This window comes from Mus musculus, chromosome 2, assembly GCF_000001635.26.
Source record: "Mus musculus strain C57BL/6J chromosome 2, GRCm38.p6 C57BL/6J".
Lineage (NCBI taxonomy): Eukaryota > Metazoa > Chordata > Mammalia > Rodentia > Muridae > Mus > Mus musculus.
The window spans coordinates 34,846,548-34,871,985 of record NC_000068.7 but is presented as its reverse complement, the minus strand read 5'-3'; the positions used below and the strand labels follow the sequence as shown (position 1 = coordinate 34,871,985).

Genomic DNA, 25,438 nt, shown 5'->3' with positions numbered 1-25,438 from the left:
TCAAGAGTTTTCTCTGCCAATTAGCTTCTAGGCTTCAAGGGTACGATAATCGTGAAGTAACGAAAAGAGAAGACAACGGTTAGTGACAGTTCTCCGTGTGTATGACATAAAATGGGGAAACGGGTAGTTTAACCTTTTCCAAAAGAGTGGGATTAGGGTCTTTGTAAAGTCGCAGAGTTTTATTGTTGTCACCTGAGTCCCTGACATGCACGCGCGAACACACATACAGATGGGCATCCCATCCTTAGTCTCCTCTAAGCTTCCTGGATTTTTGTCTCTTTCCGTAAAAGAACAGGAAGCCATGCGTTCCAAAACAGACTCATCTCCTTGGCACAGGGGACCAAATGAGGTCTACAACTCTGACCAGACATTCCAACGGCTTGAAATAGTTGGTTGTCAACTAGCTTTTAATGGTTCTTCTCCAACAACCCCGTGTTTCGCAGATGGCAGCGATTTTTAAGCTTCTCTCCCTCTCTCTCTCCTCTCTCTCTTTCACGAAATATATATAGCTTGTCCTTGACCACTGATTTCCATCAGACACTTCTGTGTGCATTTGGTCTCGGAGTCTGAGGCCAGCCCCTCCATGGCCTGCTCCTTCTCTCCGCACTAAATGCTATGTCTGTCCTTCGGTGATTACGTCACGCGCAGACTCTGGAAGATGCCGAAAACTTCCTGCACATCGGCCCCAAACTTCTCTTAATCAGGCCTTCCATTGGCTGACAGACGTCAAACCGGCGCCCCACGTCCAAGTTTTCGGGGACCATGTGCCTCATCTTGATGGCCACCTGGCCTCGGACTCGGGTTCAGTCATCCCGGTTCCGTCACGGAGGCCTCTGCGGAGAGCGTGCACAAAGCCTCTTGATCCCCTGGGCGGTCTCAGTCTCTTAGTCTCCCGGCACGCGCAAGACTCCGGGCCCCAAAGAAAGGGGCGGGGACCGCGTTGAGAAAGGATCTCGCGAGACTTGACAGATCTGCTGGGAGGCTTCGCTCCGTAAGATCTCGCGAGATTCAGAGAGGCGCTCTGGGAACCTAGTAGGTGGGCGGGCAGACGGGAGCCAGGGAGATGGCGGCGCAGGCTGTGTCGCTCCTGCGGGAGGTGGCGCGGCTGGAGGCGCCGCTGGAGGAGCTTCGTGCGCTGCAGTCAGTGGTGCAGGCTGTGCCGCTGCACGAGCTTCGCGAGCAGGCGGCGGAGCTACGCCTCCGCCCGCTGTTCTCCTTGCTTAACCAGAACAATCGGTGAGAGAAGCACCGGGCTTGGGCGGGTAGGGATGGCTGCAGGGGTCTTTCGGAGAAAAGTCCAGGTTGTCCAATTGCAAGATGTCCACAACTGTGTGTTGCCCGGGTCTTGACGGTTCTCCTCTCCGGAAGGAATCTTCTGCTGATATTGTGGCGGGGTCCACGGCACGCCTTTTAATTTCAGTATCCAGTGAATGCTTGTCCAGTGGAATTAAAATGTACGGAATAACAGATTTGTGAGACAGCAAAACTTTAAACTAGAAACAACCATATTAATAAATCATTAAGGACATAAATTATTGCTGCGTAACGTTGCGCGGCCGATCTGTGTATGTATGAAAGTGTTGAATGTAAAAAAAAAAAAAAAGGAAAATTGTAAAGCTTATGTGTAAATTAATCCACTATATACCCCTTACAAGCGAGAGTAAACTGCATAACCCAGGATTATATGTAGAAGTTATTAATGTGCAACTGGAATTAAAATGTTAGGATAGCAACTTTTGATGAATATGCATCTATAGCATTAAATTAGAAATGTCTTGTATTTGTTAACTTGATCATTTAATGTGCTTTTTGTATTTGAATTTTAATTTGAAAAGATAGTGAGCTCCAGTCAGTCAGCACTGAATGCTTTCAGTGCGCTTTCTTACCTCCCTTCTGCTACATCTCTTACTCCTGCTACGTCTGCTAAGTTGGTTTTAACAGTCAGTATTTTAGTGGTTATTTTCCTTTTCTGACTAGCCCTCACCCTGCAACCAGAACTAATGTCTCAGGTCAGTTGGCTTAGCTTGTCTGTGGAAATCATGATTGTATAGTTTGGTATTTGGGCCCTTCCTGGTAGCTTTCCAGTCTGCTTTTCCAGGCTACTCTCCTTCATTTACTCCACTGAGCGCATCTGTTCCACTACCGTGTTACCATCACTAACGTTCCTAGAGCATGACTTGGCACTTTCTGAACTCCTCTCACACCAGTTCTACTGACTGTGGACCCAGCCCATGTGCCACCTCCCCAAAAAAGTCTTTCTCCAGCTGCAAGTGGCTCTTCGTCAGACACCATAATGACATTATCATTTTTCTGTTTATAATTCTGGATACCTTTCCCTTGTTATAATTCTGTGTGTGTCTTTGTGGTTAGGAAACACATTTGTTCCTCTCTGCATCTGCCCTGAAGTACAGTTCAGGAAATACATGGTAAATACAAGATGAGGCCTACAGCCTTTAAAGAAGGTACTGGGTCCAGTTTTGTTAGTTTGTTTTGAAATAGGATCTTGCTGTATAGAGCTTGTCTTAAACTCAGTATGTAGCTCAGGCTCTCTCCCAGGGCTTCTCCCTAGCCGGCTTTTCATATTGAAAATGAAAAGACTCTGAAAAATCATAGTGCAGGTTGGCAACAGGAACCAAAGTTGGGAAGTTTGGGAATATAGTAAATGGAGAAGACAGTTTGCTGCGTGCTGGGGTGGTATTCTAGGAAGCTTTTTGGTTGTTTTTTGTTTTTTTTGAGACAGGGTTTCTCTGTATAGCCCTGGCTGTCCTGGAACTCACTTTGTAGACCAGGCTGGCCTCAAACTCAGAAATCCGCCTGCCTCTGCCTCCCAAGTGCTGGGATTAAAGGCATGTGCCACCACGCCCGGCTTCTAGGAGGCAGTTTGAATGGGCACTTAGAGCTGGATATGTACTATATATGGCAGTTGCAATATGTTGGAGTGATTCTCCTCTGATAGTATTGCAGTCTCCACACTACACTACTGTTACTAATTTGTTGTCTAGACCACATAAGAAATTCTGCTGATTCAGGTTCTGGGTTTGTTGCTGTAAATCTGTAATCTTGACACCTTGCGTGAGGGAAATTTAACACCTAAGATCACTGATACTCACCATAGAAGTCCAACAAGGATGACTGACTTACCACCTTTAGCTTGCTTGGCAGCTAAGGCTCACATAGGACCTGAGACAGTTTATACACAATACACTTTAAACCATCACTGCTTTTAAAAATTATTTTAAGAGAGAGAGAGCAAGCATGTGTGTGCTCGCTGGAGTGCATGTGTGGGGACAACTTCAGGGAATCTATTCTCATCTTCCAATTTGTTGAGGCAGGACATCTGGGGGTCTTTTTGTTGTTTATTTTCCCCCTTCTCCCCCCCAACCCCCATCACCACCCATCAGACTCCTGGCCAGTGGCTGTCAACTGTCCTAATGCTACAACTCTTAGATACAGTTCTTTGTGTTGTGGTGACCACCAACCATAAAATTATTTCTTCATAACTGTAATTTTGCTACTGGTGTGAATTGTAGTATAAATATCTGTGTTCTGGTGGTCCACCCCACAAAGAGGCTGTGACCCACAGGTTGAGAACCTCAGCTCCAAGCTAGCTGGCCTGTAAGCATCCTGCAATTCTACTGTCAGGTGCATAGTACTATAATGCAGTGTTTCCCTTGGGTTCTGCAAGTCGTCGGGCTGGCTTTGTGAGCCTTCTCACTGAGCCATCCAGTCTCTCTAGGGAATCTGGGAATTGCAACTCAGCTCCTCACGTACATGGCAGGTGCTTTACCCACTGAGCATCTCCCCAGCTCAAGTGTGCTCATTTGTAAGGTTTTTGATTTGTATTCTTATCGCAGTCTTGGAAAGTTAGGCCAGTTTAATTCTATCCTGGCATCAGACATAAATTAGCCCATTTATTTATATTGCCTATTAAGAGGCAAGTAAATTGTTCGGGAACAAGATCCATACCTACAGCAAGTAGTCATCAAGTTCGGAGTGGTTTACCTCTCTGATAGCTTTCAGGCGTTTTCCCTTTTCTCCCCTTTGCTGATGCTCTGATTTGCTCCTTCATCACCTTCCACATCCATTGGCTGCTTTCTACTGGAACAACCTCTCTATCATGCTGCAGAGCGGCCTCTCCTCTTTCTTCTTCATGTCTTCTTTTGTTCTGTCAACTTGGCGTTAGGGGTTGGCCCAGGACTTTGTACATGCTGTGTATGTATGTTCCACCCCTGAGTCTCATCTCAGCCCCCAAGAGATGGCTGTAAGCCAACTGTCCTTGTGTCTATCCCCAAGAGATGGCTGTAAGCTAGCTGTCCTTGTGTCTGTTCTCTGCTTAAAGCCACTGCATCACTGGGCATTGCTTCTCTGGAAAAGCCAAGGATGGCATAAGAACCTCTTAGTTTTGTTTCTTACCACTCATCTTACCCTCTGCCATCTCTACCCTCCCCAGTCCAGAGCACAGGCATGACATGCTCCGTAAGGCTTCTTTGCAGTATTAGTGCAGTATCTGATTTGTCTGTGTGTTCTTGTGTGCTGCGACTTCCTCTGCTTGAAACACCTTTCTAAGCCATTCATTCCTGGGTCTTCCTGAACACTTAGTTCCGAGTTACTGCTCCTGGAAGCCTTACCCATATCTTGCAAACTTACTTTTAATCTGCTACAGCTTCTATCCCTAGCTTATGGCATACATCTATACTTTGTCTATCTTATTGTGTGCATGTCTTCTATTAGAGTGACCTTTCTGAAGCTAGACAATATGTCCTATCTGTCTCTGTAGCCCCAACACAGGCATTGCAAAGAGTTTAGTGCAGAGATACACTAAATGTCTAATAAGTGACGAGAATCTGCTTCTTTGAAGAAAGTGTTCAGGAGAAATCGTCACTTTAGGTGTTAGGTTGTTGTCTCCAGCCTGACGTGATATGACTGAGACCTGTGCTGTCTCCTTTAGGGAACAGACTGCTTTGTGTGTCTCCATTCTGGAGAGGCTGCTCCAAGCTGTGGAGCCGATTCACTTGGCCAGGAACCTCAGGCTTGACCTGCAGAGGGGACTGACTCACCCTGATGACTCTGTAAAAACCCTCACTCTGTCGCAGGTATGGAATCATAGTGGTAAATGCAGAAACGTCTAAGTCACTCACTGAAGCCCTTGGATGTGGCAGGTGTGCTGCCACTGCTGTGCGAGCTCACGAGATCAACCTGTAAGGAGCTCCCAGGCTGTAGAAACTGACTTTTAGGGGTTTAGAAGTTACTCTGCTATATCACGTTGTATTGGAGAAGCTTGAACCAAGTGTAAACTTCACAAAGCCAACACATTATAGTAGCGGCTTTCATCCTGACAGCCAGATATCATAGCGTTTGTGTGGTACGCTGCTGGGGTCATGTATGTTAGGCACTGCAGTTGGTTACCCAGCAGTCTGCAGCTTTCCCTTCTCTTCTCTAATCTGTGCATTCCGTTTGCGGTGGGTGGGAGGGTGGTATTTATTCATTCCCCATATATATGCCAGAAACTATAGCATTGTAGCAGATACTTTGCCTCATCCATTTAATCTTCTTACTGCCCTAGAATTAAAAATGGTATTCTTATTTTTCTAAAAAAAAAAAAAAAAAAAAAAAAAAAAATTCAAAGACGGTAATTTATCCAAGATTTGTACAACTAAAAATCGACATGCTGGTTTGACTCACCTGTCTCCACTCTTTACCCACTGTTTATTGTTCCTTCCCACTTAAAAGCATGACTATACCCTGTGTGTGTTTGGCTTTAGTGAAGTTGTAGTAATTTGTGTGATAGCTGTAATAAGTACTTGTAATAATCACACACTAAAAAATACAAATATCCTTTGTTTGTGTGTTCTATTTGGGAAGAGTGTCTCTCTGCCTTTTTTTCCCCCAGATTGGAAGAATTGTTGAAAATTCAGAAGCTGTTACTGAGATTCTCAATAATGCTGAGCTGTTGAAACAGATTGTTTATTGCATTGGCGGAGAGAATTTATCTGTTGCTAAAGCGGTGAGTTCACTAGAGCCTCAGCCAACTGTGCAGACATTGGTGTCCTAAAGTCAGGAGAGAAGCTTACTGCATGGTTTGTAGGGTTAAGGTGGAAATGAATCTGCAGCCTTGTCAGAAACAGCAGTGAGCTTCTAAGTCACCTGTCTGTGTCATCTGTCACACTTGTGTTTGGTTGCTTTGTTTTTACCGGTTATAAATAAATAACAGTAGCAAAAATGGGACTACCTATTGGATTAGGGTATTTTATGTACTAATTTTGACATCGGGCTCAGGAAGCAGATACAACTCTTCTGTACTTTCTGACAGATACTTTCTTTCTGTGTAAGGCTATTAAATCCCTGTCGAGAATATCACTAACCCAGGCTGGCCTGGAAGCTCTGTTTGAAAGTAACCTGCTGGATGATTTGAAGAATGTAATGAAAACAAACGACGTTGTTCGATACAGGGTCTATGAGGTAAGTGTGAGAACACACTTCCTAATCCTCCAAGCAGTGGCGTGCATTTATAGAGGAAGCCAGGGTGGCTCACACATGCACATTCAGTGAGTCTTTTGAGTCCTGTATGCTACGACATGGTGCTTACAGTACAGGGTGTGTTCATGACCTCGTGTGAGACGGTCTCAAAGGTACTTCCAGTGTGGTGTATGTATTACACCTGACCAGACACCTTTGACTCAAGACTGAAAAGAATGTCAGTATTCTTAGTGGGAAGGTGGTTCCTCCTTCCTCCAGTTTTCTGTTGAACACTTCTAAAAGCCTCACGCACGCTGTCATTAGTTCATGTGTTTACACTTGGTGTGTGGATATGTGCATGTCGAACCCAGATGTCAGTCTCATTCCTCAGGTCTGCCTTGTTCTTTAAGGCCTGGAATCCACTGATTACACTAACCTGCCTGTCTGGTGAGCACCAGAGACCTACCCAGCACTGGGATTACCACTGCATGCTACTACACCTGGCGTTTTTAACATGAGTCCCCATGCGTGCACGTATGCACTTTAATGACCAATTATCTTAGCCCCAGAGCAACTGAGTAATACAATAATGTTATATGTTGTTAATCTCGCTGCTGAAGACTGAAGAAGTATTGACCCTGTCCACACACATAAATAAGTAGCATATCTAAAAATGAAGCCACGTGTAATCTAATCCCCCTCACATTTAACTCACTCCCTTCCTGAGGACTCTCTGACTTTGCATGCTCTGCTTTCCCTTGTCTCTTTCTGTTTCTTGGTTCCGTGCTCCTTACTAGACTTTTGTTTGTTGACGCCCGAGAGAGTGAAATGAATCCCATCATGTGCGGAGGCACATGGTACTCAGGCAGACCTCATTCTTGAGATGTCAGTTCCCGCCTACGTGGTAAGACTATGAATTGTGGGCTTCTCCCTCCACCTGTCTTCTGAGCTAGACCTTCAGCCTTCACGGAACTGCCTGCCCGAGCTGGATTCCTGCTCCCTCCCTTCCATTCCCTCTGTGATGGATGGGTCCTAGACCTTGGTCTATATCTTTACAAAGGCTTCTCCCTGTCACGTTTCCAATCCTGCCAGCTTTACTGAAGCCGTGTGTCTCCTTGGTGGCATAGCTGCCGCTACCCTAGGCCAACCTCCCAGTGTCACTTTGTACTGTATTTGCATCCAGATGAGTCTCACTTCATTTTTCTCATCCTTGGTTTCTTTTAAATGCAATCAGTAGTATTTCCCCAAATTTGTATTTTAATTGATTCATTAAATTGCATGCATTGGTCATGTACAGCATGATGTTTGTAGCATATATAAGAATGATCTTTGGGCCAGTGGAATGGTGTGGTGAGTAAAGGCACTTGCTGTCAAGCCTGATAACTCGGGTAGAGAGAGAGATCCAACTCCCACAGGTTGTCTTTGAGCCCTTCTCCCTCACACACATACTCCCCTCCACAAAATACATAATTCAATGAAGATGTAAAAACCCAAAATCCCTGATTCTGCCACTTCTGTTAAATATTTTAGTATCCTTCATCTTTCATTAAGCTTTCAGGACATGTCAAATGAACATGTGACAGACAGGTACATAGATACAATTTTATTTTGTGGTGCTTATTACAGGCCTTGTACCCATCAGGGAAGTTCTGCTACTCTCTGTGTGCGAGCGTGTGCATGTGTGCACCACTTTGAATGAATCATTTTTATGTTTGTTGCTAATGCCAGTCTCATGCCCTGATTAATGCTTTCTTTGTGGAAGGTACATATATACCTAGATGTAGATGGAATATTTTTCTACAAAAGTAATTTGTTTTATGGTCAATGAAGTTTTCCTAGAAACAAATCATGGATTGTTAAGAATTCAGTCTCATACATAGTACAAATATAGTTCTGCATTTAGTTAAAAATGAAAGCTAACAGGTTGGACCTGTTTTGACCTTTTTTTTTTTTTTTCTCTCAGCTAATTATAGATATTTCTTCTGTGTCATCAGAATCTTTAAACTACTGTACCACAAGTGGACTGGTGACTCAACTCCTAAAAGAGCTGACGGGTGAGGACGTGTTAGTCAGGTAAGTAGAGTTGGGAGACTTCTTCAAGTGAAATGCCCTTTTTTTAGGGCCACAAAGCAAGTGTGGGTCTTAGTGTAGTCTTCTGTGCTGGTGGATCCTATACAGCTGTGATCTCAGGGCTGGTGTTACTTTCAAGAAGCATTTTAGGAAATGGCTTTTTTATCATGATAATACATTTAGCTTTGCAAAGTCCTGCAAGATGTCTTAGTTATTTTTCAAATGACTATATCCTCTGTCTCAAAGTTTGCTCTTTGATTAATATGTTACAATATGTAATTTAAACAGTCATGAATCACTTTGATATAGGCCATTTTAGATGACTTAGCATCTTACCAAGTTGCATTATCAAATAGCTCTATGATATGATAGAAGAAATACCGTGTTTTAAAAAGAATGAAGATTTGCTGGGCAGTGGTGGTGCACGCCTTTAATCCCAGCACTTGGGAGGCAGAGGCAGGCAGATCTCTGAGTTTGAGACCAGCCTGGTCTACAAAGGGAGTTCCAGGACAGCCAAGGCTACACAGAAAAGCTGTCTCGAAAAAACAAAAAAAGAATGAAGACATGAGCTTCATAGCTCTTAGACCTCTACCCGTTTGGCCTTGGACAAATGACTATAGCATTTCTGTACCCAGTTTCTTTTTCTTTTTTTTTTTTTTTAAAGATTTATTTATTTATTATATGTAAGTACACTGTAGCTGTCTTCAGACACTCCAGAAGAGGGTGTCAGATCTCATTACAGATGGTTGTGAGCCACCATGTGGTTGCTGGGAATTGAACTCAGGACCTTTGGAAGAGCAGTCAGTGCTCTTAACCACTGAGCCATCTCTCCAGCCCCCAGTTTCTTTTCCTTTTGCTGCAGTATTAGGGATTGAACTCAGGACTTACACATCAGGCAATCACTCTACCACTGAGCTATATCCCTATGCCGTTTACTTTCTTATTTTGAGATAGGGTCTCACCTAGATGCCCAGGCTGGCTTTGAGCGCACATGTAATCCAGGCAAGCCTTGAACTTATGATCCTCCTGTATCAGCCTCTGGGACTATGTCTGACATCCATGACTGAGAACAATAATAATTCTATAAAGACTATATGAGGATTAAACAAATTAGCCATACAAACCAATATAATGGCTCACAAGGGTCCTTGCTGAGTGTTAGCTGTGTCTCTTAGAGCTCCTGTTGTTCCTACTCCCAGGTCCTCTTAATATTGCCCAGTGTTTGCTCTACTCATCTACACTCTCTGCCTTTGCTGTTATGATAGCATGGTAATCGCCATCTTTGTATATAGATATTTCCGGTATTTAATGACTTTATGGTTGTCTTTCTTTTGTAGTATGACTGGATTTGTTAAATCCATATATATACATTGGTTACTGGGTCCTTTTTTTTTTTTTTTTTTAATTTTTTTTGAGACAGTGTTGCCCTGGCTGTCCTCGAACTCACAGAGCTCTACCTGCCTCTGCCTCTGCCTCTGCCTCTGCCTCTGCCTCTGCCTCTGCCTCTGCCTCTGCCTCTGCCTCTGCCTCTGCCTCTGCCTCTGCCTCTGCCTCTGCCTCTGCCTCTGCCTCTGCCTCTGCCTCTGCCTCTGCCTCTGCCTCTGCCTCTGCCTCTGCCTCTGCCTCTGCCTCTGCCTCTGCCTCTGCCTCTGCCTCTGCCTCTGCCTCTGCCTCTGCCTCTGCCTCTGCCTCTGCCTCTGCCTCTGCCTCTGCCTCTGCCTCTGCCTCTGCCTCTGCCTCTGCCTCTGCCTCTGCCTCTGCCTCTGCCTCTGCCTCTGCCTCTGCCTCTGCCTCTGCCTCTGCCTCTGCCTCTGCCTCTGCCTCTGCCTCTGCCTCTGCCTCTGCCTCTGCCTCTGCCTCTGCCTCTGCCTCTGCCTCTGCCTCTGCCTCTGCCTCTGCCTCTGCCTCTGCCTCTGCCTCTGCCTCTGCCTCTGCCTCTGCCTCTGCCTCTGCCTCTGCCTCTGCCTCTGCCTCTGCCTCTGCCTCTGCCTCTGCCTCTGCCTCTGCCTCTGCCTCTGCCTCTGCCTCTGCCTCTGCCTCTGCCTCGAGTGCTAGGATTAAAGGTCTGTGCTACCACCACAGTGTCACTTTGTACTTATTTGCATTTTCATATTTTAATCGAATGAACAAGGACATAGATAAATCTGAAGAGGTCAGGTGCCAGGTTTAACCTCAGCTAAACTGTGTTAGTTACTTATCGTGACTGCATGCCAGAAGGGACTGAAGAATTACTATTATGCGGTGGTTACTATATGAGAAAGTGTTGCTGCTTTTACAGACATAGGTGGGGTAAATGCAAGATGTTGAGCCTTCTTTAGAATAGCTCAGTGGAAGATTAGATAAAACGTTGGTAATTCTAAAAACAGTTACTGGTGCACGGGGACTCATGCAGCTTTGGTTTTGTGTCTGTTTGGTATTTCAAAATAAAACAAATTATTTTTTTAAAAAAACCTCTTAAGAAACAAGTATGTTACAGAAATAGTATTGGGTCTCCAGTTAGAAGGTCAGGCCTCAGATCTGAGCTCCACCTTAATAAGCTTGGAAAATGATAGTGCTCTTGTATCCTCATCTGAAGAAGGAGCCAGACTATGGGCCTTTCAGATTTGATGAGAATAATTAAATATAATAGACCCCATGTGAAATCAGTTTTAAAATGCTCTTCATTTTTGTCCTTTTTGACTTTAGAGCCACCTGTATAGAAATGGTGACATCACTAGCTTATACCCATCACGGACGACAATACCTTGCTCAAGAAGGAGTCATTGACCAGATATCCAATATAATTGTTGGCGCAGATTCAGACCCTTTCTCTGGCTTCTATCTGCCAGGTGAGAGCAGCTCTTCCAATGTCTGAGTTACACTGGCTCCTGAAAGGCAGGGCTTTCTCTCCTTCATGCTTCCTTCACAAGATGCCGCAGCCACAGTCGGTACAGTGAGAGGACCCTGCATCACACCTGAGTGATGCCATGAATCCAAGTTAATACATTGTGGTACAGCAGATTACTAAAATGAAGGATGGAAAACATACCAGCAGATACCAAACATGCATGTGGCAGCATCCTTTTAGCATGACAGCCCAGTCGGCTGTAAAAGAAGTGTGTTATAACACAGCACAGGCCGTGTGTGAGGGCCCCACAGCTGATGGTGGGCTCAGGTGTGGGTTGTCGAAAGCCTCTCCTGTGATCAGGAGCAGGGCCCTCTCCCCACTTCTCTGCAGTACAGTTTAACAAATCCTGGAACACACTGGTAAGAGAAAAGTAAAAGGTATGTAAACCCAAAGAAGATTTGAAATTGTTCTATTTATAGGTATAAATGTGGGGTGATATCACATGGAGAATACTTCAGACTCCACCAAGAAACTGTCAGAGCTAAGAACTGAATTCAGTGAAGTTGCTGATCAACAGCAGCATACAAAGTTGGTAGCCTTCCACACTAATGATGAACTGCCCAAAAGAGAGCTCAAGGCAGCAATCCCATTGTGATAGCATCTGAAATACAGGAATACTCAGTGATAAATCACTGTCTTACTCCCAGAAGGACACACAGACTAATAGGACAGAACAGAGGACTCTGGATAAATCCTTATTTTTACAATCCATGCCCAAAACATACATGTGGAAAGTACATTATTTTCAATAAATGATGCTGAAAGATAAAACTGGATATTTAGGTGAAGAATGAAATTAGACCTTTGTCTCCTGTCCTAGAACTCAGCACAGTGTAATTAAGGACAGGAATGTAAAACGTGAAGCGGAAGAGAATGTAGTGGGGAAAGCTTTGGACTTGGGTCTGGACCAAGGTATTTTTGGATATGCTACTCAAAGCACAGGCAACAGAAGTACAACAAAGGTACTTGCACCAAACTGAAAGGCGTCTATCCGCCCAGTGAAACGATCCCGAGTGAGGAAGCAACCTGGAGTTAGAGGAACATTTGTAACTGTATCTAGGAAAGAGTCCATGTCCAGAACATAAGGGCACAAGCAAATTGTAGCAAAAAACCAGCCCAGGTAAAAATCAGCAAAGGACCTGGATCAGCTTTACTCAAAAGAAGTCCTGTAGCTGCCAGGTAGGCTCTTGGAAAGATGCATAAACCACTGAGGACAGTCAGTCCAAACCTGTTAAAATTACTGAGGTGATGCTGTGAAGCAGAGAACCTGTGTATTGATGGGAATGTAAGTTAGTGCAATCGTGGGAAACTGAAGGTCTTTTAAGATAGACTCTGGCGGATCCCATTTGGGTATGTAGCCAAAGGAAACAAAACCAATCTGCTGAAAAGCTGTCTGTACTGCCATGTCACTTGCAGCACTTGATCCGGGGTCAACCTGAACATGTACCAGTGGCTACATAGATAATAGACTGTATAGCACAATGGGAGGTTACTCAGCTTTAAAAATAAAGAAACCCTGTTATTTGCACACTGGTTAAATCTGAAGGACAAGGGTGAATGAAACCAGTACCATGTGATCTCACTGACATGTGTAATCCAAAGTTGAACCCAGGAATAGGTTGATGATTAGAGGATATTAGGGCTTGCTGTGACGGTGGGAGTGCAGGCATCCAAACTGCCAGAAATAAGGACAGGGTCATGACTGTTACACTGTGTGCTCTCTTAAGTGGTGCTTAGAAGAGACTTAAGTGTTTTCACCACAAACAACATAGTACGTATATTAATTTGCTTAATTTGTCCAGTATACAATACAAATATATTTCCAGACATGATGTACATAACAGCTGTGTACAGAATTTTTTGGTTTTTGTTTTTTTGTTAGTTTGAAAAGTTAATAAAAACAAAAGACACTAAGAGTCCCTTAATGAGGTGGAATCTGTTGTACTGGGACAACTGCACTGTGGACTGATGTTATGAAAACATGGGCACTCTACAGCATTAGATGGTTTTCTTTAAAAATTCAGTGAGAGCCAGGTGTGGTGGTGCATGCTTTTAATCCCAGCACTTGGGAGGCAGGAGCAGTCAAATATCTGCATTCAAGGCCAGCCTGGTCTACAGTGATTCTGGGACAGCCAGAAGTACACAGAGAAACCATCTCTCAAAAAATCAACAGTTGAGTGAGAAATAAATCAGAATACCAATATACCAGTATGCTGCCGTGCACCGAGTCCAGATCTGTGCATTCTGTGCGGTGAGATGAGGAGGATTCACCCCGCCCATTTCACTCCAGGTCGGGTTGATTAGTCTTCCTCACACACTCGAGTAGCTGAGGGTAATGCCCCTTGAGGTGGTCTGCTGAAGTTTACAGTGATTGCACCTGGTGCAATCACTCCCTGTCATTGGTATCCATTGGTGTGCCTATGTTCTCTCTCTTCCTCCCTCCTTCCCTGTCTCTCTCTCCTCCGTTTCCTTCTCTCCCTACCTGGCTATAGACCAAGCTGACCTGTAACACACAGATAGTTCTCTGCCTCTCCCCTCAAGCTCCGTTGACACCTTGGGGAATTTCGTTCTTGGAACCACACAGATGGGTCTTTGAATCTCCTTAGCTGTCCGCTGCAGGCAGCACAGTGCTTATCTGTCTCCTCCTGCTGCCTACAGTTACTGATAATTCCTGTGGAAACATGGAGCCCCCAACTTGTGTTTCTTATCCTTCTCCTAACGTCTATTTTTGTAAATCTTTTAGGATTTGTGAAGTTTTTTGGAAACCTGGCCGTCATGGATAGTCCTCAGCAGATCTGTGAGCGCTACCCTGTTTTTCTGGAGAAGGTGTTTGAAATGGCGGATAGTCAAGACCCCACCATGATTGGTGTCGCTGTCGACACAGTTGGAATCCTGGGATCCAGTGTTGAAGGAAAACAAGTTTTACAGAAGACAGGTTGGTGTGACTTGACTTGGCTTTTGTAAGACATATTTTGGGCCAGGATTTCATGTTCAGGTTCATCTGCTGGTGGGATAACTGTTCTAGAAACTACTTTTGCAGGCGACAGTCTTCTTATCCCTAACATGAACTTGCCTCCCAGAGTCTTGTGATTAGTACTGAAAGCTGTGGCTTTTGCTCCTTACTATATGTAGGCTTTCATCCAACAAGAACCATGTGGTTTGCTGCTAACATTTTCCTTAATTTTATGGCATTGCTCATGTTGTGTTCGAGTTTCTACACTGACGGAAGCTGTATGAATTTCATTTACATAACTTCTCTGGTCACGTTCCTCATTTATCAAAATAGCACAGCAGCAGCTTCTTCAGGGTTTTGAGTATTTCAGAAGCACAGAGAGAGTCAGAAGGAACACTTTGTGTCGAGACCCTTCCGAGCCTGTGCAGGTTGGAACCTTTGACTGCACTCCTCCGTAATGTTTTACCGTGCTGAGCGTCCATTGCTTTTCACTTCGTACCCATGAGGGTAGCCGCTACCTTTATTTTCTTCTAAGCATAACAAGTGTTCAGATGTTAGAAAACAGTATGGAAGTTCCACAGAAAAATTAAAACAGAGCTAGCGTATGAGCCAGCAACTCTGGAATACAATATGGCAAGCAAAGGTTCAAGCAGTGTCTATATACTCCTGTGTAGAGCAGTATCTATCTGCTCAAAGCAATTTAAACCCCATAATGTACGTGGTGGATGAATGAGTTACATGTGTGTGAAAGTGTGAGGCTGTGACAGAAGCTGCAGCACAGAGGCGGTCTAAAGACATTTTGCTAAAACAAGAGGGCCAGGCATGGAGAACAGGTACTGCACGATTCACAGACAAGCTTATGTTAAGCACATAGGGAGGTCAAGTTCATAGCAACAGAAAGCCGAGATCAGGCACCAGGGAGAGAGAAGGGAGGGTGGGGTTTGCTTGTTGGGACCTCGTCTCAGGTTGGGCTGTTGAGAAGGATGGTGGTGGTGGAGCACAGCAGTATGAACGAGATGGGCAGCACTGGTTGGGTTTAATGTGTCACCTTATCCTTCACAGGAACCCGCTTTGAACGTGTCCTCATGAGAGTAGGATATCAAGCAAAGAATGCTTCCACGGAGCTGAAGATTAGGTGCTTGGATGCAGTTTCCTCTCTCCTGTATTTATCGGTAAGTACACGGGGAAGTTAATGAAGGGCAGCGGGCTGTCTGTGTTTGGGAGGACGAATCGGCATGGCACTAGTAGTTTCTGAGTTCCAGGCCAGCCAGGGCTCCAGAGAGAAACCCTGGCTCAAGACCTAACAAAACAAAGCAGGGCAGTGGTTATTCCACCACTTGGGAGGCAGAGGCAGGTACTCTTGAGTTCAATGCCAGCCTGGTCTACAGAGTGAGTTCCAGGAGAGTGAGAGCTACCTTCACTATGTTACTGGGACATGAAAACTTTGTAAGGGTATTTTTCAATTTATTCAAGAGTTGCATACACGTATGCATACATTTGATTGTGTCCACTCCTTTCCAGTGTCCCCTCCCTGTTCCTCCAATGTCCTCTCCAACCTCATGACTATCTGCTTTCTTTCTTATTATGTAATTAGTGCTGCCCATATGCACAGGGTTTGAGGTCATGGCCACACATGCAAGACTCCCCCTTCCTCCCTGGCTGCTGTCAACTCCTCTAGCTCTTCCTTGGCTGCATTGGGGTTTTGGTTGGCTTAAGTTTGTGCAGGGAACCACAGCAGCTAGCCATCTCAAGCACTCCTCTCATCTTCAGCTCTTAAATTCTTTCTGCCCTCTCGTCTTCAGAGTTCCCTGAGCCTTGAGAAGCAGGGGATTGATACAGATGTGTCACTATAGGCAATATTAAAGTCACTTATTCCCAGTCACTGCCCATTGCAAAAAGAAGCATCTCTGACCAAGGCTGAAAGCCTCACAAATCTAAATATAAACATGAGCAGCTAGCAAAACAACAATAGGAGGTGCCCCTCTAAGACCTTTGACTTCCACAGCCATGGGTCATTTTATGGTATGGTGTGGTGTGGTGTGGTGTGGTGTGGTGTGTGGTGTGGTGTGGTGTGGTGTGGTGTGGTGTGGTGTGGTATGGGTATGGGTATGGGTATGGGTGTTTAGCGCTTGTGTGCAGTGCCTGTAGAGGCCAGGAGAGGGCTCAGACCCCTAGAACTGGAGTTGCAGCTTTACGGTACCAAGCCTGAATGCTGTCCTATGGAGCAGGCCTCAGTCCAGTCAGGTGCTTGGTTCTCCTCATAACAGTCATCGCAAGTGGGCACAGCGTTCAGGTCCAGCACTGGGCAAGAACACTGATGTCTTTGCTCCCCTGCATCCTGCAGAGAGCAGTTTATGGTACTGCGGAAGCTAGGCAGCTTAGAAGAAGTTTTCCAGGGTTATCATTTAGTTATGATGGACAGCTAAGAGCAACAGGCATAACCTGCTTTAATAGGGGAGGTGCTCTCTGGGACCTCCCAACTGTAGGGAGTCGCTGGGGTTTTCAGTTACTAGCCCATTTCCTCTGGGAACAGCATTGTCCACTCATGCAGGGATCAGAGTCCCTTGGGGGTGGGGGCTGCTTCTTTAGTCTTAGTTAGCTTACCCATAACCCCTTCTCACTCCCGAAATCTATCATCGTGAGTGAGAGAAGGGGGTTACAGGAGATGTGCATATGTATAGGCACACGTGCCATAGTGCACATGTGGAGATCGGAGGACAACTTGATGGAGTCAGTTCTCTCCTACTCTATATGACACCTGAGGACTGAACTCGGGCTGTCAGGCTCACACAGCCAGGGCTTTACCCGCTGAGCCATCAGCAGCTCGGTTACTCATATCTTTTGGTTTGTCTGCTTGTGTTTTTTATTTTCGAGACAGGGTTTCTCTGTGTAGCCCTGGCTGTCCTGGAACTCACTTTGTAGACCAGGCTGGCCTCGAACTCAGAAATCCACCTCCCTCTGCCTCCCAAGTGCTGGGATTAAAGGCGTGTGCCATCACCGTCCATATCTTAAGTGTAACATAGAATGACAGAGTAATAGAACTGGAGGAGTCCTAGTGAGTAGTTCATCCCGTCCAACAAAGATGGGAGCTTTCTGGCCTGGATTGAGAGATGGGTTCTCTCCAAGGGGCTCACAGAATGCCATTTATCCAAGGCTTCCTGACTCAGGCACGGGCTTTTCTCTGGCTGTGGTAACCTTGCCATGGGCATTTCCTTTCTGTGCTGCAGCCTGAGCAGCAGACTGATGACTTCCTGGGAATGACAGAATCCTGGTTTTCCTCCATGTCTCGAGACTCCCTGGAGCTTTTCCGTGGTATCAGTAACCAGCCCTTCCCGGAGCTACACTGTGCTGCCTTGAAAGTTTTCACAGTAGGTACCTTTTCTCCTCAGATCCTTCTGTGACTGCCAGCTCAACACGGAGCACTAGAGTGAGCTAGCCTCTGTGCACGCAGTAGTTTCTACCCTGCTGCTTCAGGAGCCATTGAGAGAGACTCGTGCCAACGGGTTGTCAGTAAGGGGTGTTCACTACTGTCTGAGGTTTAAACCAGCTGCTATTGCATCACAGGTTGACCCAGCTCCTCAAGTTCTGCTCAGCTTTAGCCTTGACTCCTACACTCCCTTTTGGCACTCCGTGCTCTGGATATGCCGGGCTGCTGGTTTCTCACCTCTGACCTTTGCTGTGGCAACTGACCTCAGCACTGCTAACTTTGCTTATGAACCTCTTAATTATTCAAGAAGTGGCTCCAGTGCAGGAACTACTAAGTCTGGTACAGTGGCGATAAATGATCCTGGTTCTCATACACAAGTTTCCCCTGATGTGAGACGGTGGGCCCTTTCTCAAACTTCCCATCTATGGAGGGAGCCACACCATAAATACAGTGGTTATAAAATTATAGCTAAGGGGCTGGAGAGATGGCTCACCGGTTAAGAGCACTGGCTGCTCTTCCTAAGGTCCTGAGTTCAATTCCCAGCAACCACATGGTAGTTCACAAATCTTTTTTCTTTCTTTCTTTTTTTTGTTTTGTTTTTTTGTTTTGTTTTGTTTTTCGGGGTTTTTTTTGGTTTTTCAAGACAGGGTTTCTCTGTATAGTCCTGGCTGTCTTGGACCTCACTTTATAGACCAGGCTGGCCTCAAACTCAGAAATCCGCCTGCCTCTGCCTCCCGAGTGCTGGGATTAAAGGCATGCGCCACCACGCCCGGCCCTTTTTTTTTTTTTTGTATGTATGTGAATACACCATAAGGATGCTGGGATTTGAACTCATGACCTCCAGAACAGCAGTCGGTGCTTCTAACAGCTGAGCCATTTCAGCAGCCCACAGTTTTCAACCTGTGGGTTGCAACCCCACTGGCAAATCTGTCTCCTAAAACATTTACATTATGATTCGTAACAGTAGCAAAATTACAATTATGAAGTGTCAACAAAAATAATTTTATGGTTGGAGGGTCACTACAACATGATGGATTGTATTAAAGGGCCACTGTGGCTGTCTCAGACACCAGAGGAGGGCATCAGATTCCATTACAGATGGTTGTGAGCCACCCTGTGGTTGCTGGGAGTTGAACTCAGAACTCAGTTAGGAGCAGTCAGTGCCAAGCCATCTCTCCAGCCCCATACGAAACTTTTAGTTAGTTAGAGAATTTTAAAAAATGTTTCTCAGGAATCTGTTTACTTGGACAAAGGGAGATGCATTTAAGGTTTGTGCTATCACATTTATCTCTTAAGTATTATGTTGTCTGCTCATGAACTTAACTATAAGTTGTATTCTCTTTCTGCCTTCACTTTCAGGCTATTGCAGACCAGCCCTGGGCTCAGAGACTTATGTTTAACAGTCCAGGTTTTGTAGAGTTTGTGATGGACCGGTCTGTGGAACATGACAAAGCTTCAAAGGATGCCAAATATGAACTGGTAAAAGCACTTGCCAATTCCAAGACAGTTGCAGAGATCTTTGGGAACTCAAATTATTTGAGGCTCAGAGCGTACCTAAGTGAAGGTCCATACTATGTGAAACCTGTTGCCACAACAGCAGTAGAAGGGGCTGACTGATCCCTTTCCACCTAAAACAGCAGAATTTCCCAAGGCACACGATTCCATCCGTGCTCCACACCACAGGACGTCTGTCTTCCCAGGCACAGCCTCACCATCAGCAGTGTTGTCCCTACTTAATGCTGTGTAGACTCGGCTCTTGTAAAAGCAGTAGGAGCCTGAGAGTGCTCGTGTTTCCCCGAGTCCTCTGGCTGCCAAAGTCTCTGCTGCAAGGTCGAGGTTTGTTTTCTCAAAGTTTCCATGGGCACACTCATGACATTTTTAAAAAATAAAATGAAGCCAAAATGATTCTGGATTCTCTCAACCACATTTTCTTTTTCCTTACCTGATTTTTGCCTCAAAATCTTGGGTATCTTGGGTAGTCTCTAAAAAATAAGTCATTTAGAATCATCGAATTATATTATTTGTATATAAGGAATAATAGTTTGAATAATATTTCTTACTTTTCCTTTGAAAATAAAATAAATCCAAACTTGTTTGGCGTTGGTATTCCGGCTGTGTGTCACTGTTACCATGTTGTGGTGACAGGGAAGGAAGTGTAATGCCCTAACCAGAAAGTTTCCTTTGTTACCATTTTATCCATTGGTGGGTCATCATCACTGAGGGCTGGGCTGATTCTTCAGACCTATTAAGTCTAGTCTTGATGTAGTCAGACTCTCTGGCTCCTGATGTCCAAAGTCAGAAGAGAAGGGACAGCGTGTACCAACTAACATGCCATGTCACTGTTTTACCAATGTTTATATCTAAACAGCAAAGCTCTCGACACACAAAAAAGACTTGGGGGGAGGGGGTGTTGCTCCAGCCTGTCAGTGGCACTAGAACCAGGACGTGTTTCTTTTAGGCTGTGCTGAGGTAGCTAAGTCATCCCTTCCTGTAACCTGACTTTCGAATGACTGGAGTCCTGGTCCAGCTGCGTTTCCTTTTCCACACTGATCATTTCTATATGACCAGTATCACAAATTAGCCTATACCTGACTTATTTTAATGGCATTCATGATGTTAGGTTTTTTTCCCTTAACTTTGGTTGCAGTAAGATTATATATATATACATACACACACACACACACACACACACACACACACACACACACACACACACACACATATATATACACACACACACATGTAATTCACGTGGTAAAATAAAATATAGCTATTGTAAGTGTGCTTTTCAGTAGCATTATATATGTGTTATACAGTGATTATTGCTGTCCCTCTCCAAAACTCTATCTTTGAAAACTAAAGTTTTATGTCTATTAAATGGTAATTCCTCCCACTGCTGCCAGCCACCATCCCAAGTCACACTGTTGACTTAATTATGTAATTCCAAGATTCAAAGGAGTCCCCTCTCTCCAGTGTATGGTGTGTATACTCATTCTGCTTTGTTGTTTCTTTAAAAAAAAAAGATTTATGTAAATATATGAGTACACTGTAGTTGTAAACCTTCATGTGGTTGTTGGGAATTGAATTTAGGACCGCTGCTTGCTCTGGTTGACCCTGCTCATTTATTATTATAAATAAGTACACTGTAGTTGTCTTCAGATGCACCAGAAAAGGGCATCAGATCTCATTACCGGTGGTTGTGAGACACTGTGGTTGCTAGAATTAGAACTCGGGACCTTTGGAAAAGCTGTCAGTACTCTTACCTGCTGAGCCATCTCACCAGCCCAATGGCAGTTCAGATGGCTGTGAGACATCAAGCAGTAGCTGGGATTTGAACCCGGTTCCTTTGGGTCCACAGTGCTGTTGATCATTGAGCCACAGCTCCAGCACTTGGTTTCCTGAGACAGGGCTTCTCTTGTATCCCTGAGTTCCCGGCTGTCCTGGACCTCACTATGATTCACATGTCTCTGCGTCCCAAGTGCTGGGATTAAAGGTGTGCATCACTGGCTCTTGTGCTTTTGTTGTGATCTTTTTTTATCCAGATTTGATAAAAAGCATTGTTATTATTTTGCATTTCATAAGTGTGGTGAATAGGTCTGACCCCGATAGATTCCTGTGTTTGAATATTTGGCCCCTAGGGAATGGCACTATCAGGAGGAAGTGTCACCACGGGTGCTGAGCTTTGAGGTCTCCTATGCTCAAACTCCGCCCAGGGTGGAACAGGGTCTCCTGGCTGCCTTCTGATCAAGATGTAGAATTCTCAGCTCCTCCAGCAAAATGGCTTCCTGCATACTGCTATGCTTCCTGCTATGATAATAATGGACTAAACCTCTGAAACCGTAAGCCAGCCCCAATTAAATGTTTGCCTTTATAATAGTTGCCTTGGTCATGGTGTCTTCACAACAATCAAGCCCAAACTGAAACAGTATGCAAGTGTGTGTGCGTGTGTGTGTGTGAGAGAGAGAGAATTATAGGGTATTTGGTTATTGTACATAGCCTAATTGTTAACCAGTATGTAAAAGCTTCAATAGATAGTGTGTATGTCAGATGTAGTTAGGTGTGTCCTGAAGAGATGCAGTTTGGATATGCCTCTAAAAGCCTCCATAGGTAAGAATGCTAAAGGGTGAAAAGAGCCTGCCTATTTTTAGGCAAGTGGCTTTGGCGACATCTTGTGTTCTTTGCTCTAGCTACCCCACTGTAAAAGTGAAATGGTTCAACCCCACTGACTTGACTTGAAGCCTCCCACCACGATGGTGCATGTATCAGCCTGCCAAGGGTGTACAGGAGGAGCTAGAGGCTTCTGTTATAAGCAATTAGACTTCTGATAGAGCTCTTTCCCCTCTCATTTGCCTTGAAAGAGTCTTTATGGAAGGGGCTCCAGGTAATAGAGGGATCCTCTTTGGGCTTGCAGGACACAGGTCTAGGAAAGAGTGCTAAGGAGCCCTCTTGGGCTTGGAGAAACCCAAGAGAAAGCTAGCTCTGTAGAATGACACAGATTTCCAAAAAGCTAGTTTAGTTTTAGGATCAGGCTTGTAAATAGATATTTTGTATATAGTTAAGAATAAACTTACCTGCACTTAGGAGACAGAGGCAGGCGAATTTCTGAGTTCGAGGCCAGCCTGGTCTACAGAGTGAGTTCCAGGACAGCCAGCAGCCAGGGCTACACAGAGAAACCCTGTCTTAAAAAAAAAAAAAAACAAACAAACAAACAAACAAAAAAAAAAACCAAGAATAAAGTTACCTAGCTGATCTAGCAGGTTTTATGCCTCTTGAATTGATGTAAATATTAGATAATTTATATAGTTGAGAGACTTTCCACAAACCAAAACAGGCTGGAGAAGGCTCAAGGACAAAACATAGACCCAAAGATGGACAAAACAGCTAGGTATAAAGACAGGCACAGACATCTGAATGTCTTGCCTCTGAAGTGAGCAACAGCCATTTCTGCCAATGAAACTCTAAATCGGGGTTTGAAGTTATACAACTCCCCCACTGCACCTACAGAAACAGCTACTCTACTACTGAAGTTCTTTGGAGGGAAAGCTGACATGTCTTCAGCCTTTACAGACTGGCCCACAACCTCTCCACAGTGGGAGTCGTCCATGTTCCCACTGACACTCTGGCCACATTCATCTGCCAGCATCTGAGACAGTGTCACAGCCGCTACCAGCAAGCAGGCCTGTATGCCATATTGCTGAGAAACACTGCATGTACCAACGTTCCTGATCCTAATTCCAAGGTTTCACACACACACACAAGCTTCTGCAGGAAGCAAGCTAGAGTGCATACCACAGTGGGTAAGTAGCAGCTCTGCTCTGAAGCATTTCCACACTGCTCCGTGTTTACACGGGGTAGCATGTCACATTGCTACAGGCCTCTTTTCCATGATAATAAGCTATCTAAGGAGAACTCCATCTTCTATCCCATTGCTGCTGCATCCTGTCCCTGACTACTTGGAACCTAGGTCCAGCAAAACAGCTGTTAGGAACTCTAGTTACTGAGCTAGATAGTGTCTTGCCCCTCAAGAAATAGACACATCATCGGGCGTGGTGGTGCACGCCTTTAATCCCAGCACTTGGGAGGCAGAGGCAGGCAGATTTCTGAGTTCGAGGCCAGCCTGGTCTACAGAGTGAGTTCCAGGACAGCCAGAACTACACAGAGAAACCTTGTCTCGAAAACCAAAAAAAAAAAAAAAAAAAAAAAAAAAGACAAATCAACTGAGGAAGTCATTTCCCTTCAAGACCTACAGCAATTTGCTGCCCTGACTCCAGGGCACTGAAGCTTTATCCAGGGGAGCAACCTTGGTGCTTGAACCTTCATGACAGCCCTTCCCAAGGTAGCATCCTATGCTGGTCTATCTCCCTCCCTGCTAGAAGGAACAGCCGCAGTATCTCACCTTCCTGCATCTGAACTTGCATTATGGTCTGATGCTCAAGTATCCCATTTGATGGGAAAGGAAGCCAATGCTACACTGCTCCCACCCTCCAGGGCCCTTGGCACAACTGTGCCCCTCCATTCCCAAATTGCAACATTTCCTCTGAGGTTGAAAATATACATCCAAAAAACAAAAAAGAAAATATACATTCTACAGGGAAGCTCTCTAAGCAGAGAAGACAAGAACTCAAAATGATTTCAGGAAGTTCCTGAAACTGACCATATTCACTAAGCCTTTCCCTCCCAGAGTAACCAATAAAGCTGATGGTCCCTCTCACAGAAGCCAAACTGCAAAGGAAACTGATACCTAACCAGCTGCCTAGAAGAAGCAGAAACCAGTCGGAAAGAAGTAGCCCAACTGAGTCATTTGGAAAGAACATTCTTCAGCCTGTTGAGTTGCCTGCAGGCTCTGATTGGCCTTGGTCATTTAGGTGTCTGAGCCATTTCTGTTCCTGTAACACCATATCCATAATCCTGTAAGTAACCCCAATAAAACTCATTAGTTCACCAAGCTGCACTTTGGTGGTATCTAGACTCTGGTCTCTTGTAGGCTCCCTCTCTGCGGGAGAGTACAAGTGTATGTTATGACTCTTCAGGAAAAGTTTTGTCACACCACACCTCTGGAACACATTCCTCCCTGGACTCATGCCAGGGCTGGAGCATGATGCTCAGCCCCAGATTTATAGTTGAATCCCTTGGGTCTAAGCTGCTGGGGAATTCCCTACAGCCCTTCGCTTGATGGGAAAGCTACCTGTGCCTACATGTCAATCTGTGTGTATGTCACAGGCGCATCAGTTGTTCAACGGGACACTGAGCCCTGGAACACAGTGAAGTCAGGCTGAGCACCATCCCCTGATGATCCTCTCAGGTAAGTCCATCCTGTGAAAGCTTAGGACAGGACTGACCCCTGAAGCCCTGTCAGTGTTGCCACAGAAACATGGGCCCCCAAGTCACTAAAACATCCATAGTCACTGGTGACATTAACTATAGCCAAAGAAGCGATACAGAGGCAGCGGTGTTACAACCACCAGGAATCAGAACAGCACTCCCTATGCAACAAGTTAACCTAGGATCCGTATGCTGGTAAGTCCCTAGGAAAGGCATTCTATAAAATTAGAAAAGTGATTATTCTATTACTGCGCAGATATCAATAGAGGTAAGAGACATGAAATGTGATACTGTGGTGGTTTTAATAGGAATGACCTCCATAGGCTCAATTATTTGAATGTTTGGTCATTAGAGAGTGGCAGTATTAGGAGGTGTGACCTTGTTAGAGGAATTGTGTCACTGCGGGTGGGCTTTGTGGTTCCAGAAGCCCAAGCCAGACCTAGTGACTGTCTGTGTCTCTTCCTGCTACCTGATGATACACACATAGAACTCTTAGCTACCTCTCTTTTCACCATGTCTGCCTGCATGCCACCATGCTTCCCACCATGTTGATAATGGACTAAATCTCTGAAACTATAAGCCAACCCCAGTTAAATGTTTTCCTTTATAAGAGTTGCTGTGAGCCGAGCGTGGTGGTGCACGCCTTTAATCCCAGCACTCGGGAGGCAGAGGCAGGCGGATTTCTGAGTTCAAGGCCAGCCTGGTCTACAAAGTGAGCTCCAGGATAGCCAGGGCTACACAGAGAAACCCTGTCTCAAAAAAAAAAAAAACAGAGTTGCTGTGGTCATGGTGTCCCTTCACAGCAGTAGAACATTATCAGAGG

The 25,438-nt window shown here is 45.1% G+C and overlaps 1 protein-coding gene across 4 annotated transcripts; it reads left to right on the top strand.

Annotated features, from left to right (window-relative positions):
* The first annotated feature begins 1,020 nt into the window (after nucleotides 1–1,020).
* Nucleotides 1,021–19,899, top strand: Psmd5 (proteasome (prosome, macropain) 26S subunit, non-ATPase, 5). 4 transcript variants are annotated; one of them, NM_080554.2, is made up of 10 exons: nucleotides 1,024–1,236; nucleotides 4,949–5,093; nucleotides 5,891–6,004; nucleotides 6,331–6,459; nucleotides 8,420–8,529; nucleotides 11,212–11,354; nucleotides 14,157–14,348; nucleotides 15,429–15,538; nucleotides 17,594–17,734; nucleotides 19,153–19,897. In NM_080554.2, exons 1-10 carry the CDS (start codon nucleotides 1,064–1,066, stop codon nucleotides 19,408–19,410), a joined length of 1,515 nt encoding a protein of 504 aa, NP_542121.2. In that variant the 5' UTR covers nucleotides 1,024–1,063; the 3' UTR covers nucleotides 19,411–19,897. The 4 variants fall into 4 exon arrangements, with proteins under 4 accessions (XP_017174701.1, NP_542121.2, NP_001342473.1 ...); XM_030251975.1 differs by having other exon boundaries at nucleotides 1,043–1,236; nucleotides 8,451–8,529; nucleotides 19,153–19,899; XM_017319212.2 differs by lacking the exon at nucleotides 4,949–5,093 and having other exon boundaries at nucleotides 1,021–1,236; nucleotides 8,451–8,529; nucleotides 19,153–19,899.
* Nucleotides 19,900–25,438: the final 5,539 nt, after the last annotated feature.